Source organism: Zalophus californianus, chromosome 2, assembly GCF_009762305.2.
Source record: "Zalophus californianus isolate mZalCal1 chromosome 2, mZalCal1.pri.v2, whole genome shotgun sequence".
NCBI classification, from domain to species: Eukaryota; Metazoa; Chordata; class Mammalia; order Carnivora; family Otariidae; genus Zalophus; species Zalophus californianus.
Window position 1 is genome coordinate 9855953 of NC_045596.1, and position 13573 is coordinate 9869525.

Sequence of the window (13573 nt, forward strand, 5' to 3'; positions counted from 1 at the left end):
CCTGCAACACCAGTTTCTCCCTCTTTGGGGCTACTCATGGAACCAGAACTACTAGCCAGTAGATCCAAAGGAAATGGACTGGAGAATCCATTCATGGAACATAAGACACGATACAGTAGGAATTTTTCATCTAAAAACATGTGAAGCTGTGCCTGGGTGGCTCAGATGGTTAAGCATTTACCTTCAGCTCAGGTCATGATCTCCAGGTCTTGGGATCGAGCCCCACGTTGGCTCCCAGCTCAGCAGGCACTCTGATTCTCCCTCTCCCTCTGCCTCTCCCCCTGCTTGTGCACTCTCTGTTTCTCTCTCCTAAATGAATAAATAAAAAAATCTTTTAAAAAAATTAAAAAATGAAAACATGTGAGTGCCAGGCCCTCAGTTGGGAATCCAGACACCTTGAGCCCTTTGTCCAAAGCAGTTATCCCAACTAGCAGCACTGTGTTTAGGTGGTGATCATAAGCCCACACGGGGAGGGGGTTGGGTAAGACCCTGAGTTCACCTCAAGGCCTATAGGTGAAGCAGTTCTGCCCAGGGCCACTGAGGCCCAGCATCCCTTAGCTCAGTCCCACCACCAGATCCACCACAAATACCTCTCCAAGGGTATCCCCATTCACCAGGCCTGGCTCTGGTCTCTGTGGGGCAGCTGACGCTCTCCACACCACAGCCGATGTCCAATTTCCAAACTGGACCATGCTCCCACCCCACCCCAGCTCCCACTCCCATATAAACCAGAAGCACAATGTTCATTCAGGACCATGGTTTTTTTCAGTTCTCAGCTGGTCAGGTATGGTGTACATTTTAATAGGATCAAGTATGAGATGATGAGATGATTTGGCAAGTTTGCTCAAAGCTAAGGTGGCACCAGGAAGAATTTGAGCCCGAGGTCTGAGAGCTTGACCCCGAGACATAAGGGGCTCTCCCGCTCAGCCACCCAGGACTGGCGCCCAGCAGGCCAGGAGAAGAAGACCTTGATGAGGTTTGAAAAAGCTCCCCTGGCCTTTCCGCCCTCTGCTGGCTTCTCAGCAGGGCCTGTGGATACGCACTCGGAGCCGGAGCCGGGAGGGATGTGGTGGGGGCTGACAAGGACAAAGCTGAAGGATTCTGATCCTCATTCATGAGTGCTTCAGATATGTATTCAACATAGAAGAGCAACAGGCCCCGTGCTAGGCACTTGGGGCCAGCGTGGGGGCAAGCCATCCGGGCCTGTCTTCCCAGAGGTTGCAAGGCCAGGTCAGACAAGGCTAGAGCAGCGCACTGAACCCAATATTACTTACCACTGCAGCAAGTAGGTGGGACAGCTTCAGGAGGGACGTTTAACTGAAACTTGTCAGGGAGGTTGACTCAGGGAAGGCCTGAGATGTGTAAGTTGAGATTTGAAGGGACATGGGAACTTGGGCAGGCTAAGTCTTCCCATTAGCCCAGTTTTCTCTCACCTGCTCTGTGTCTACTCTTTGTCACCACCTTATATGTGTGTGTGTAGCTTCCTTTCCCACAGTTGGGGGTGGGGGACAAGGGCAAGTACCTCAAGTTCCCGCAGAGGGGCAGCAGGAACTGCTGGGCCTCCTCAGGGAGGGATTCCCAGAAGTCAGTCACCCTAGTGACACTCCTGCTCCAGGTCTAGGACGCGTGTGGACCAAACCCATGCCGGCCCCACTACGGCAGAAATACCTGAGACACCTGCTCAAGAGTGGAGATTTTACTATTTAGTTTTTCAATCCTCAGAGGAGTGTCAATTTCACTGACGACCATTGCAAAAACACGAGCAAAAATGTAGTAGGGCGGGACAAAATCCCAGACCCGAGGGTTCCGTGGGGACACTTCGGTGCCGCATTGGGTCACTGGAGCTCTTTGGCGACCTCTAACCCTATGTTGCCCTGCATCCTTCGATGGCAGATGGCCACAGACTCTCGGGCTGAGCGCAGCAAAGCATGGACCAGCGGGGGGCAGCGAGGCCCTAAGAGAACATTGTGGGCACAGCCCGGCAGCCCCAGCCCGGCCAGGGCCCTTTGGGCGGAGGGCAGAAGCCCCCGCACGGCAGCGGGTTTGTCCTTGCGTAAAAAAATCCCGAAAACGCCGCCGAAGAGCTCCACCGCTCCACGGAGGGAGGCCTTGGCGCGCACAAGGGGAGCCATTAAAAAATGTTAATAAGCTTATTAAAATAATCGGCTTTACTGGCTCTTGTTTTACAGCATGCTGCCCACCCTTGGTGGACCATGGGAGAGAAAGTACTAGTGGCATTATTTTTTTTTTCTTCCTTAACGCGTTTTCCGTCCAAGGTCAGGGGACTCTCCGGGACTCAGTGCGGACACCAATGCAGAATAGCCTCAGGTCTCTCCCCTCCGGAGCACGGTGAGTGGGGAGAAGTCTGAGCCGAGGACCACAGCTGCTCACCCAGGCTCAGGAAGTGGACAGAGGAGGCCCAGAGATAATAGTCTTGGAGAGACCTACCCTGAGGCAATTGGGGGACCCAGCTCCTTTTAAAAAATAAAGCAAAACAACCCTCCCTCCAAAATCTGCTCACGAAGGGCATGGCTCATTATTTAAAATAGAAAGGCTTTTTCTTTTACCTCCACTCCAAGCCAGAGGTCAGTGTGGACTCCAAACATTACTAGGTTTAAGGAGCATCTCACACTTTTTTTTTTTTAAATATAGATGCAGAGAAGAGAAATTAATTGCCTAGGATTCATCAAGTCAGTGGCAGAGCTGCCTCCAGCCGGTAGACTGAAGCCCCAGGCAGAATCACGTAATGATCTTGGAGGCCGTTGAGCCCGATTTGACCACTTCCCGCCCTCAGACGTGCTCGCTGCAGGGAGTAGCTCTCACCTGGATCTCCCAGACGTCCAGGACCGCACCCCGGTAAGGGATAGGGCGCACGCCCAAGTCGCAGGAGCGCTGCTCAGCCGGGTGGCCTGAGTGTGACGACCAGAAGCAGGCCAGGCCGGGAGGAGAAGGACTCACCGAGAAGCCCCCAGAAGCCCTCAAAAGTCCCCCTCACTCCAGAAGCTCTTGTTGCAATTGCGGAAATAAGGAGTGATGTCGGCACTCGCTGAAGACCGTGAGGCCTAGGCAGAGACCACGCGCTCTGGGCTCCGCGGGCGCACTAACCGCGGGGCAGCGGGGCCTCACCGCGCCTGTGGGCGGGGGCACCCAGGGACAAAACGCGGGTGTTATGGGAGGCAGAGTGGAGTGAGCGGGCTCCAGGCGGCTGGGAGAGGGAAGGAGGCAGTTAGTTTGTCACGCACACTCCTGGCAGCATGCGGGAAAGGATGAGCCTAGGAGGGAGTTCACCTTGCCAAAGGCTCCTGGCGAGGTGATGCCTCCGCTCCCGCAGCTATTGTGTATTCCCTTTGAACTTGACCTTCCAACAGGAACAGATAAGTGCTATTCGCTTGTGCTGCGGATTCCGGGTCAGCTTCGGATTCGCCAGAAGCCAGGCACCCCGTCTTTCCCTTCCCCCCGCTCAAAGCAAAAAGTAACAGTAACAACAGTGCTCCGGGCGGGGTGCGAGGCGGCAGGGCCGTTTGCCAGTTCTCACGCCCGCAAATTGCCCCAAATTTGGACGTTTGACTTTTCCTTCGTAGGTGGCATAACCTCATATACACCCAACATGTTTGAAAGAAGTTCATCGTTCAACTTAACCTGGACTCCATATCGGACCACCCCTGCTTGCAAGGCCCTGGGAATCAATCTTCTTTTATAAATGTTTTAATGATTTGAGCACCCCAGTTTATGTTGAATAACTTCTATGTGTAACTACAGAAAAAAATTTATTACATGATGTAACCATTTACAATTAACACAATTTTTTTGCAACCTGTTTTGGCATTTCTTCATTTTAAAAAACATATTTTTCAGGAGACTTGAAAACTGGCCGAGGCCTGGCGTCTCTACCCCTCTAAGGGACCCTTCGCTGAGCACACCGCAGGTCACTTGGAAACTCCTGAAGGGTGCAGGAGTTCAAGAAAGATTGTTTCAGATCAGCCTACTAAGCATTGCCCAGAAATTAATAATAATAATAATAATAATAATAATAATGGCAACGGTAGTAGTAAGTCCATACCAGCTGTACAGTGCTTAACGGTTTTCAAACATACCCACCCTTAGGAATCCAACCACCCCAAAGCCAAACCTGGAGATGCTAGTTCTAAAGGACCATCTATCCACACTGCTGGCCTCAAATACTAAAACATGCTTCTGAGCTTTGAAACACCCTGAAAGGCCTCTTTATGGCCTGTGGCTTTTGGGCACAGTTTACCCATCTGTAAAATGGAGGCCATGTCCGTGCTGCTAAGGCGGCCTCAGGAAAACTCTGCGGAGCAGGATGCGGAAGCACTTTTTCACGTGTAATGTCCTAGAGAACCGAACAACCGAACGTAGTTATAGATATTTGTTGTTGTTGTGTATTGTTTGGCTGCTCCTCTGGGCCGCCCTCGGATTAGGAACCTCAGCTCCTGCTTCCTTCGAGGTCCTGGGCGCGGCCTTCCCTAGCGGCCAGGGCTTGTGCAGTAGCCACGCGCCGCTAGCTTGTGTAACTACCCGCTCTCAGCGCTTTCCGACTTACAAAGCGCTTTCAAGCATTTGCTGGGTCCTGCAGTGCCTGCGCAGCTCGATGTGATTCCCAACTAAGATTCTTAGCGGGGTGAGGCTGTGACCCGCAAGTTGAGCCCTGCAGCGCCTGGGCAGCGGGGCCCCAGCGCGCGTCTGCCTCGCTTCCCTCCTCGTCCTTTGAGGACCAGGAGCTCCTCCGCCAGTATTCAGGTTTCGGGGAGCTGTCTAAATTTCTCCGCTGCTTAGGCTCCGTTGACGGCGGCAGCTTTCCTCTGAGGCAGAAGCCTTTTCCGTCCACCTAGTTGAATCCCGTGTGCTCGCGCGAGGCTGGATTCTACCTTCTCCTGCCAAACACCGATGAAACCTGAATGGAGTGGCTGCCTGGCCAGGACAGAGCTCGAGCGGCCGGCTGGGGAGTTCGAGTCAAAGGATCCCCGTCCGGAGGGATGTTTGCCGGCCTTGGAGGATGTCTTGCTTCTGTGGGATGCTCGATATGGTGCTTCCAGGCTTGCCAGTTTCCGGGTCTGCAAAAGCTCCCCATTCCCGGGAAGCCCTCAGACACCACCCCTGTAGGGGCCCAGCCCCTCTGGGATCCGGGCCAGACTCTCAGAAGCAAGGGGACGTCTTGTTTGAGCCTTCCTTGGACCTTCCGGAACGAAGTCAGATTCACTGTCAACTTCTTCCCTTGGGCTAGTGCGGAGGAGTGGTGAGAGCGTGGCCCGGAAGCCATCTATTTCCTGAAATGGAATCCATTCCCAAACTCCCACTGCTTGGCCCAGCTCTTCTGAGATACTCCTTCGGTCCATGAGCGCTTCCAACCTAGTCGCTTGGAGTTAGATGCAGCTTGGGAGAGTCAAGTCCAACAGGCCATGGATTTGAGTTACAGACACAGACACAGACACGGACACAGACACACACACAGACACACAGACACACACACCAGCGACATTTGGTAGCCAATGGATCTCAAATTTGCTGCCCAGGGCAAGATTCGTGGGCTGGACCTGAATCCTTGGGACCGAGTTCAGTGCAGGTCACAGTGTGTCCCCCTTCCCAGCTATTCCTCCTGCCGTGGTTTACCCATCTAAGTGTGTGGGTCGTACCCAACTATCCCCAAGGCCAGCTCGGAGATTCGCTAAGGGCCCAAAAGGACTGAGGAAGATGAATATAGGTCCAAAGGCTCAGCTGGAAGCTACTCTGGGAAATCAGGCTCCGAGGAAGCAGACAAGGAGCACTGCGCCCTGGTGGCGCAGATCGTGAGTGGACGAAGGTCCCCTCCATCAGAAAGCAAGGCGGGCAAAGGCCCGGATGGTTTCTAGTCTTTTTTTAAAAAAAGAGGCAGGGGTGGGAGTGGGAAGGAAGAGGAAATTCAGAAAGTAGGACCGCAGATTTCCAACAGAAGCCGTGTCTACAGCTGGGGGCCCAGGTAAAGATACCCGTCTCAGGTCTCCAAATGCAGGGGGGACTCTTCCGAAGCCCGGCTGGCCCTTCAGGCTGACTCCGACTCCCCGGATCAGCTCTCCAGGCGCTGGTTGCCAGCACCAGCCGTGGGGCAGCTCAGAGTGAAATTGCAACAATCTGGGGCAAACTGAATTCGTTTGAGTCATTTTTCCCAGGCTTCTGGAGCCAACCCAGGATAACTGGCCCAGGCGGGGAGTGCAGAGGGGGCGAGAAAGGGAAGGGGCGCTGCTCGGCCTCCTCGAAAGAAAATCCCTAGTTCCCTCAACTCCAAATACGCAAGGATGGAGGACAAACTTACCTCTTAGGCCTCAGTCACACCCAAATGCCATTTCAGAAGGGGAAAAAAAAATCGAGCCTTCTCCCCCAAAACCCCTCAGTAGTGGCGATCTCTGCAGAGAGGAAGGGAAGGGATTCTAGCATTATTGGAAATGTTCTAACTTTCTACAAGGAAAATGCATTCATGATTATTTATGAAGTTTAAGTGGAATTTTTTAAACATGCCAAAAAGAAACAAAATGATTGCAGGAACCATTTAGAAGGTGGTTGGACTTGGGGGCAAGGGTGTGCATATCATGAGGGCCTTTGCCTTTCCTCATGCTTTGCCGTTTCCACAAGCAGGAATCGTTCTCCAAAAGGGCTTGTCTCAACTCTCCACCCTGCTGGGCCGAGGGGCCGCAAATCCCTGGCCACGGACTTTGGGATACAAAGGCCTGGGGGTCCTGAGGCTGGGAAAGTCGCTGGCCAGGGAGAAGGGTGGGTAGGCCTTTCTGGTCGGGGTAAAATTGAAAGTAGCTGGGGCCTGGGTTTGGCGTCTCCCAGCTCCCGGCCCGGCAGCGACCCGAGGCCTCGGAGCCTGCAATGTCGCATTAACTCTTCCTTGCTCGACCCGGACCCGGCGGGAGGAGAGTGAAGCCGTAAGCATTTTGCTCTGGCGAACCCGTGGCAGTCTGGGGAGTCGTGGAATGGGGGCGGGTTGTGTTCGTCTGTAAAATGTAAATAATAAATAACTCTCGCCTTACTCATCCTCTACTTCCACCTTAGGCTTCTGTGTGGATCAAATGAGGCCATGTCACAGAGACAGTGAGTGGAATCGCTCTGGAACAACGGAGAGGGCCACTTGCCCCCTGCTGGGGTCAAAGCTCAGTTGACCCTCCCCAAGAGACCTCTTATTATAGGCTTGCTTATTACAGCCTTCAGAACTTCAGCAAGTTTTGGCTAGCCTATTCTCCAAACAAAATGAAGACAGGGTCACTTACAGAAACTGGGAAAATCAAAAGCAGAGAACTTAGGGCAGGTGGAGGAGACAACAGGTTAGGTAGGGGTTGAAACTGGCTGTGGGTTCAGCTATGGACGCTTTCCAGACTCTGAAACCAATCCCACGAGGAAAAAAAAACAGTGAGCAAGAGACAGAATCCTAGGCATTTGCTCCTGATTCAGTGGGGTTCAGCTGTGACTTTTGCAAAGTCCCCTACATCACAGTTCCCTGAGCTGCGCAGATTTAAACACTTTCTGTCAGGTGGGCAGTCCTGCCGCTCCCTAGAGGGAGGAGGCATCCTTGGTCCAGGACTGAAAAGTGGTTGGAAAACCTGCCCTAGACATTTTTACAGTACTGGATTCCCCAAAGCCGGACGAAGAGAGGTTCAGAGAAAACACGGCGTCCAGGAGGGCATATTAAACTAAAAGTTTATAAATTAAAGGAAAAAGAAAGATAAAGCAAACAGGCTTCCAAACTTCACAAATCTTTTTAAAGTTAATATTCTAGTTGAGTGCACAGTGCCCTTAAGGAGGCAAAAAGCAACGAGGTTGACAGGATCATCTGTCTTAGGGGCAGGGGCAGGGATGGGAGAATCCTGGGTCAGAACGCAGGAACCTCGGAGAATGGTCGGTAGAGACAGAGGGCCCAGCGTCGGAACTGTGGGGGACGCCGGGAAAGGCTGGTCAGGGATATTCACGTTGAATACAAAAATAACCGTTATTTGAATACAAACAACCGAAAAGTGCTATACGTTTTAACCTCCTTTACAAAAATAAAAAGAAAGAAAAGAAAGTTTCTGCCAAAGGTTGCTGGGTTTGCTCTTTCCCGGTTTGGGGTTCCCAGGAAGCTCCCCAGTTGGAAGCGGCCCTGGACTTCGGAGAGGAAAGATTGGGGTGGAGGGGGCTCTGCCCTGCCCTGTGCTCAGAGACTCCCTTCTTTACATTCAGCATCCAACAGGGTGTCCCCACCCCAGCTTTGACACGGTGAGGGGTGGGGGCAGAGGGCCCGAAAAAGCAAACCTTTCACGGTTCAAATCAACGCCCAGCGCTCGGGGCTCCTTGGGGCTGTCAAGGTTCCGCACCCCTTTGTTACAAATGCAATTTCCAAAAAAATAGATATGTAGATAAACATAGATTGGTAGCATGGATACCATGAACTATTGTGGCCTAGTGCACGAAGCTCCCAGGCAGCCTGAAATTCTGGGGATTCAGGCTACGTGGATCCAGGAGTTCTCTGCGTTCCGGGGAAACGCCGTCTCCTGGCAGATACAATCCAAATCCAACTTTGTTGTGATAATAAATAATGTCCAAGAGCTTCCAGGCAGGCAACTGGGGAGCAAGGCCCCGAGGCCATAGGGTGCCTCCATTCAAATTAGAAAAAGGCGCCCCCTCTGGACAGACTCAGTCCCGCTGCCAGGGCGCGCTCCTGGATTTTGAGCCTGGGCTGGATTTCGTCCTCCACTTGCCCCCTCGGCGGGGCGCCCTCGTACGGAGCACAACCTGCACAGCGGTCTGCGGCCGTCGGGAGCCGGGGCGCGGGGATCGTCTGCTGCCTCGCCCCGGGCCGGCTCACTGGGTGCCCGCGGCGGCTGCACACGTGGACAGTGCCCAGCCGGGGAAGCAGTAGTAAGGGTAATAGTAGGAGGGCTGCAGTGGCAGCAGCGAGGGTGGCCGCAGCACCTCGCCGGGCAAGTACTGTCTCTGGTCGTCGCGCACCAGCACTTTCACCGCCACCTTCTTGGCGGCGGGCGCTGATGCCAGCAGGTCGGCGGCCATCTGCCGGCGTTTGGTCTTGTAGCGACGGTTCTGGAACCAGATCTTCACTTGCGTCTCGGTGAGCTTCAGCGACGCGGCCAGGTCGGCACGTTCCGGCCCGGACAGGTAGCGCTGGTGGTTGAAGCGGCGCTCCAGCTCGAAGACCTGCGCGTGGGAGAAGGCGGCCCGCGAGCGTTTCTTGCGCGGCTTGGGCGCGGCGGGCTCCTCCTCCTCCTCCGCGCCGCCCGCCGGTCCGCCGCCGCCGCCGCCGCCGCCGGTTCGGCTGCACAGCGCCGGCACGCGTGCACTTCCGGGGCCAACAGCGTCGTCTTCGGCCCTAGGGCTGCGGTCGCCTGCGGACCCCAGTGGGAACAGAAACAACAGACGGTCAGCGCCGCAGAGAAGCGAGGTCTGGCCTCAACTGCAGGGGTGGGTGTGGGGTACGGAAATACACTTTGATCCCAGCAGAGCGCTTGGGGAGGGTCTGTAAGCCGCGGGTCCTGGAGACCAGTCTCAGAACCCTGTTCCACTAGCTTCTTGCATCTAGGCCTGTCCGGCTCGGGAGGGGGACTCAGCCGTTGTATCAATGCTGTGTGGCCAACATCCAGCTCCCTGCCCTCACTGGGCCCCAGGCTCCCCTCAGTAATGTGGGGGCACTGGGCCTGAGCATCCTCACAAGCCTTCTCAGTTCTCAGCGCTGAGCCCTGGGGTTCTACATTGCTCCCTCCCTGGGTTTACCCGCCTCTGGCACACTCACACTCATACACGCTCATCGTCACAGCACACACGTGTCGACTGCATATAAGGGGAAGGTGGGGGGCCGAATCCTCAGACAGATGTATTCGGAGTCTTACCCCCACCTCCCACCACCACCACCCGGAATTGTGTGAGGTCTGTGGCAATAGGCTGCTCCAAAGCCTTGGTGGGCTTCTCTGTCTCTCCCTCTCTCTCTCTTTGCAAGGAAATGAGAAGTGGGCTAAGGATTGAGGGTGAAGGGAGGGAGGTGCCCCTGCTTCGAGTCCTTGAACCCTAATGTGACGCCAGCTCCTCCGCCTCTTCCTGGATCTCCCCCACAGGACCCTAGCAGAGAGGTTCAGAGCTCTGGGCTCTGGCAAATACTATTTACTTGGAGCCAGCGTGAGGCCTACAGCAGCGACCAGCCGACAGGGGGGTGGGGGTGGGGGTCTTTCCCACCCAGTGACCTGCCAGCCCTGGCAGAGGATGTTCCTCTCCCTGCTACTTGTGGGATGACCCACATCAAGCCCCTCTGCCTTTAGCCGGCTGCAGGGTGTGCCGCCAGGTCTTGGGTCCTCAGCCCATCCCAGCTCCCCTGGCCCTGGGGTCTGGGAAAGCTAAATAAGCCCTCCCCCCAAAGCCCAGGCTTGGCAGATGCACGCCTTGGTACCACTTAGAGGTATCCCTCACCACCAGTCCTTGAGCGGAGGCCCTCGGAGCCTTGGGACCTCGAGCGGGGAGCGTTTCTGTTCTATGGGCCAGGGGCCAGGGCACTGGCCGCTCGAGGTCTCTGGGCCCCTGGCTGTTCCCTGTCGATGATTTGAGGGATTTGGACACAGACAGGGCCGAAGCACTGGCGATGGACTTAAAGCCAGGGTGCAGTGGTTTTCTCTTAGCCCAGTCTAGGGCACAATTGCCCCAGGACGTCTCAGGCCTCACCCCAGGACGCAGGGCTCTGAGGAGTTTCTTGGTTCTCTCTCGGGCTCAGTTCCCGGAGGATTAGAGCCGCCTGCGCCAGCGCGAAGAGCCTCGAGTCCTGGCCAGCCACGGGGCCCCACGGCGCAGGGTACTCACAGCAGGCCCACCCCACTCGGCATGTTTGCCCTCCTTGCCCAGCCCCTCAGCCCGGCCCCCTTCCCCGCCAAGCCTCGGCAGACCTGACACGCTGGCCGACATCTCGCTGTCGCTCCGGCCTGCGGCTTCCTCCTCCAGGTCCTTGGCGGCGGGCAGCTCGCAGACCGGCTGGCCGAGGCCCAGCGTCCCCCCTGCACGGCCGGCCCCGCTGGCCCCTGGCGCGTCCGCACAGCGCCGCCCGCCCTCGTTCTCCTCGCTCAGCGCCGAGTCTGAGTCCCAACCAACCAGGCTCTCCGCCGTCCGCCCCGCAGCCGTTCTGGTCCCGGCAGGCGACGCCAGCAGAGAGTCCTCCGCGCCCCCCAGAGCGCCCGCGTCTGTCTCCCCGAAGAGTCGCCAGCAGCAGACAGCGGGCGCCTCAGACACTGCCACCGCGGTGCCCCCGGGTACCGGGCGCCCCTCTGGCGCGGGCAGCCCGCCGCGCTCTTCTTTCTTGTTGAGGATTGCCTGGATGGAGAAGGGCGTCAAGGTGTTGGCGCCGCGCACAGCCATCTGCGCCGTGGGCCAGGGCGGCCGACCGGCCGGGCGGCTGGGGCGCGGGGCAGCTCCGAGCTGGACGCAGCGCGCGGGCCGCCGCAGTGCGAGTGAGCCGGGCGCGCGAGGCCCCTGCAGCCCACTCTTGCTTGGCCCAGCAGCCCCCGCCCCCCTCTGGCCCGGGATCAGCGCCGACCCTCACCCCCACTTCCGAGGCCCACCCCTCCCAGAGACCCCCTCCCCCCGAATCCAGAGCCAGACGCTCTCCTTTCGCAGCTCAGCTGGATTATCTCATCGCCTCGCGCCCTTAGGGGCGGGCGGGGGTCTGCCCCCTCCGAGGATGTTGGGGGCGGATCGGCAGGGCCCCCACCGCGGCTGCAGTTCCCTCCTGAGCGCCTCCGGGGCGCACGGCCGGAGTCACTTTTTCTTTGCGCCTCGGTCTCTTCCCTGGCTGCCCGATTTCGCTCCTGGTTCGTCCTTTCCCTCCCAGTTGGTCCAGCTCTTCCGGAGCCCACCCCCGGCGGCGGTGGCGGCGGCGGCGGCGGCGGCGGCGGCGGCGGCGGCGGCGACCTCTGGATTCCGAGAGGCGCGGGGCACCTTTTTACCCCCTGCTCTGGTTTTATCTGTTTCTTCTCTCTTTCCTTCCCCGGCGTTCCACCGTATCCCCCCTCCCGCACGGGTGTCATTCCTCACCGCTGAGTGACAGCTTCAGGCCACGCCCCTTCACTGGGTTGTCCGGGGGCCCTCCAGGCCGCCTATTGGCTGGTTCCAGCTGGGCGACGTTGACTTTAACAGACAAAACTGGGCACGTTGCACAGAGAAAGTCAGGGTCTGACTTAACCCCTTTCCTCCCAAGCCTAGTCCTCGAAGCATCCTCCAGCACACGGGAGGCTTACCCACCCACACACGGTGTCCGAGAATTCGCGTTTCTTATCTCTGCAGATGTATCCACCCATTCCTGCGCTTTTGTGTAACACGATATTTAATAGTCGAGTCAAAATCTAGACGTGGGAGTGTGGGGAGGGGGGAAATCCAAGATAACGCAGTTCGGTAAATCGCGCTGTTTTCTGTTTTCTAGGAAGGCTCAAAGATGAGAACAAAATGCTTTATTTTAAACCTTTATAGTTTCGCGGCTTCCTCACTGCTAATTCTTTTCACTGATATAATCAATTAATGAAAATCACTAGAAATATTTTTTTCCTTCACCTTATTTTATTTGATTCGATTTCTATGGAGGAATTAAAAAGAAAAAGATGGTACAGTTAGAGAACTAAAGGCAGGCGAGAAACGAGAAGTCATCTTTGGGAGAGTTTCTGGAAATTGCGCGGTCATTTCCCTGGACGGTTAATACTGAATTTAATTGGAGTTTGTTAAATTTTACACCAGAAAGGAGGGGGAAAAAATTCAATTTGCTCTTTAAATATTGTTACTTGTGAGCGGAATCAGATTAGAAAAGATACGTGTTTGTTTAAAGGACTATATGGGAATTACCATAGCCATGCTCCTGAACTGAGGACATTAAATTCTCTTAAAAAATAAGTGATGGATTGTTTTATGTAATAGAAGGAACCAAGCTAAGAAACACAAATATTCTGGTATGAAAACATTTGTTATTTATGTTATTTTTAAATAAAAAATTTGCTCAAGTAACGTACTTTACTGTCTTCCATAAATCTTACCAAATTACACCAAGGACACAACTTGAACCATTAAGTAAGTTTAAAGAGCTGTGATTTTAGTTTAGTAAATTGGTGTTTTTGGTGTCACTAAAATAAACAGCGTTTTCCCCTGTTGCTTTCTTTTTGGTGGTTCTTGTTGTGCACCGCAGTACAAAATACACACACTCTTCATAGTTTTCAGCTCAGTACGTGTGTGGGAAAGGGCTTTGCAGCATCTGTGCTTTCCAGCATTTTAGCTACATGATGCTTTTTTGCATCCCCAATACACTACCGTGCAGATTCGGTAATGACTTGGGTTAAAAATTCGCACTTGAAGAGATCATTGCCCTTTATAGCTCTTTAGGGTTACATCACTTTTGAGGGAAAGGTGCTTAAATTTGGTGTCAGTATCCGGCAAAGATAAGAAACCGACGCTCTTCAGGCCGGGAGGGAAACAGAACAGAATACTCCTGAGGTTTCAAGAGAAAGCGTGTCTTTCCTTCCTCCCGATGACCTTTATTTACTCTTTAAATTTCCTCCCTCCCCCACCATCCTAT

General features: G+C 55.0%; 1 protein-coding gene across 1 annotated transcript; it reads right to left on the reverse strand.

The window, feature by feature from the left end:
- Positions 1 to 7712: 7712 nt before the first annotated feature.
- NKX3-2 (NK3 homeobox 2) lies at positions 7713 to 11465 on the reverse strand. Its single transcript, XM_027599624.2, has 2 exons — positions 10911 to 11465; positions 7713 to 9371 (listed from the first exon to the last, which is right to left on the reverse strand). The coding sequence occupies exons 1-2, from the start codon at positions 11374 to 11376 to the stop codon at positions 8833 to 8835; spliced, it is 1005 nt and encodes a 334-aa protein (XP_027455425.2). The 5' UTR covers positions 11377 to 11465; the 3' UTR covers positions 7713 to 8832.
- Between the last annotated feature and the right edge of the window lie 2108 nt (positions 11466 to 13573).

Coding starts and splice junctions, on each gene's coding strand:
- NKX3-2 (XM_027599624.2), bottom strand. CDS start 11,376: ATGGCTGTGCGCGGCGCCAACACCTTGACGCCCTTCTCCATCCAGGCA. Junction 9,372..10,910: donor GATGTCGGCCAGCGTGTCAG/GTCTGCCGAGGC, acceptor TGGGGTCCGCAG/GCGACCGCAGCCCTAGGGCC.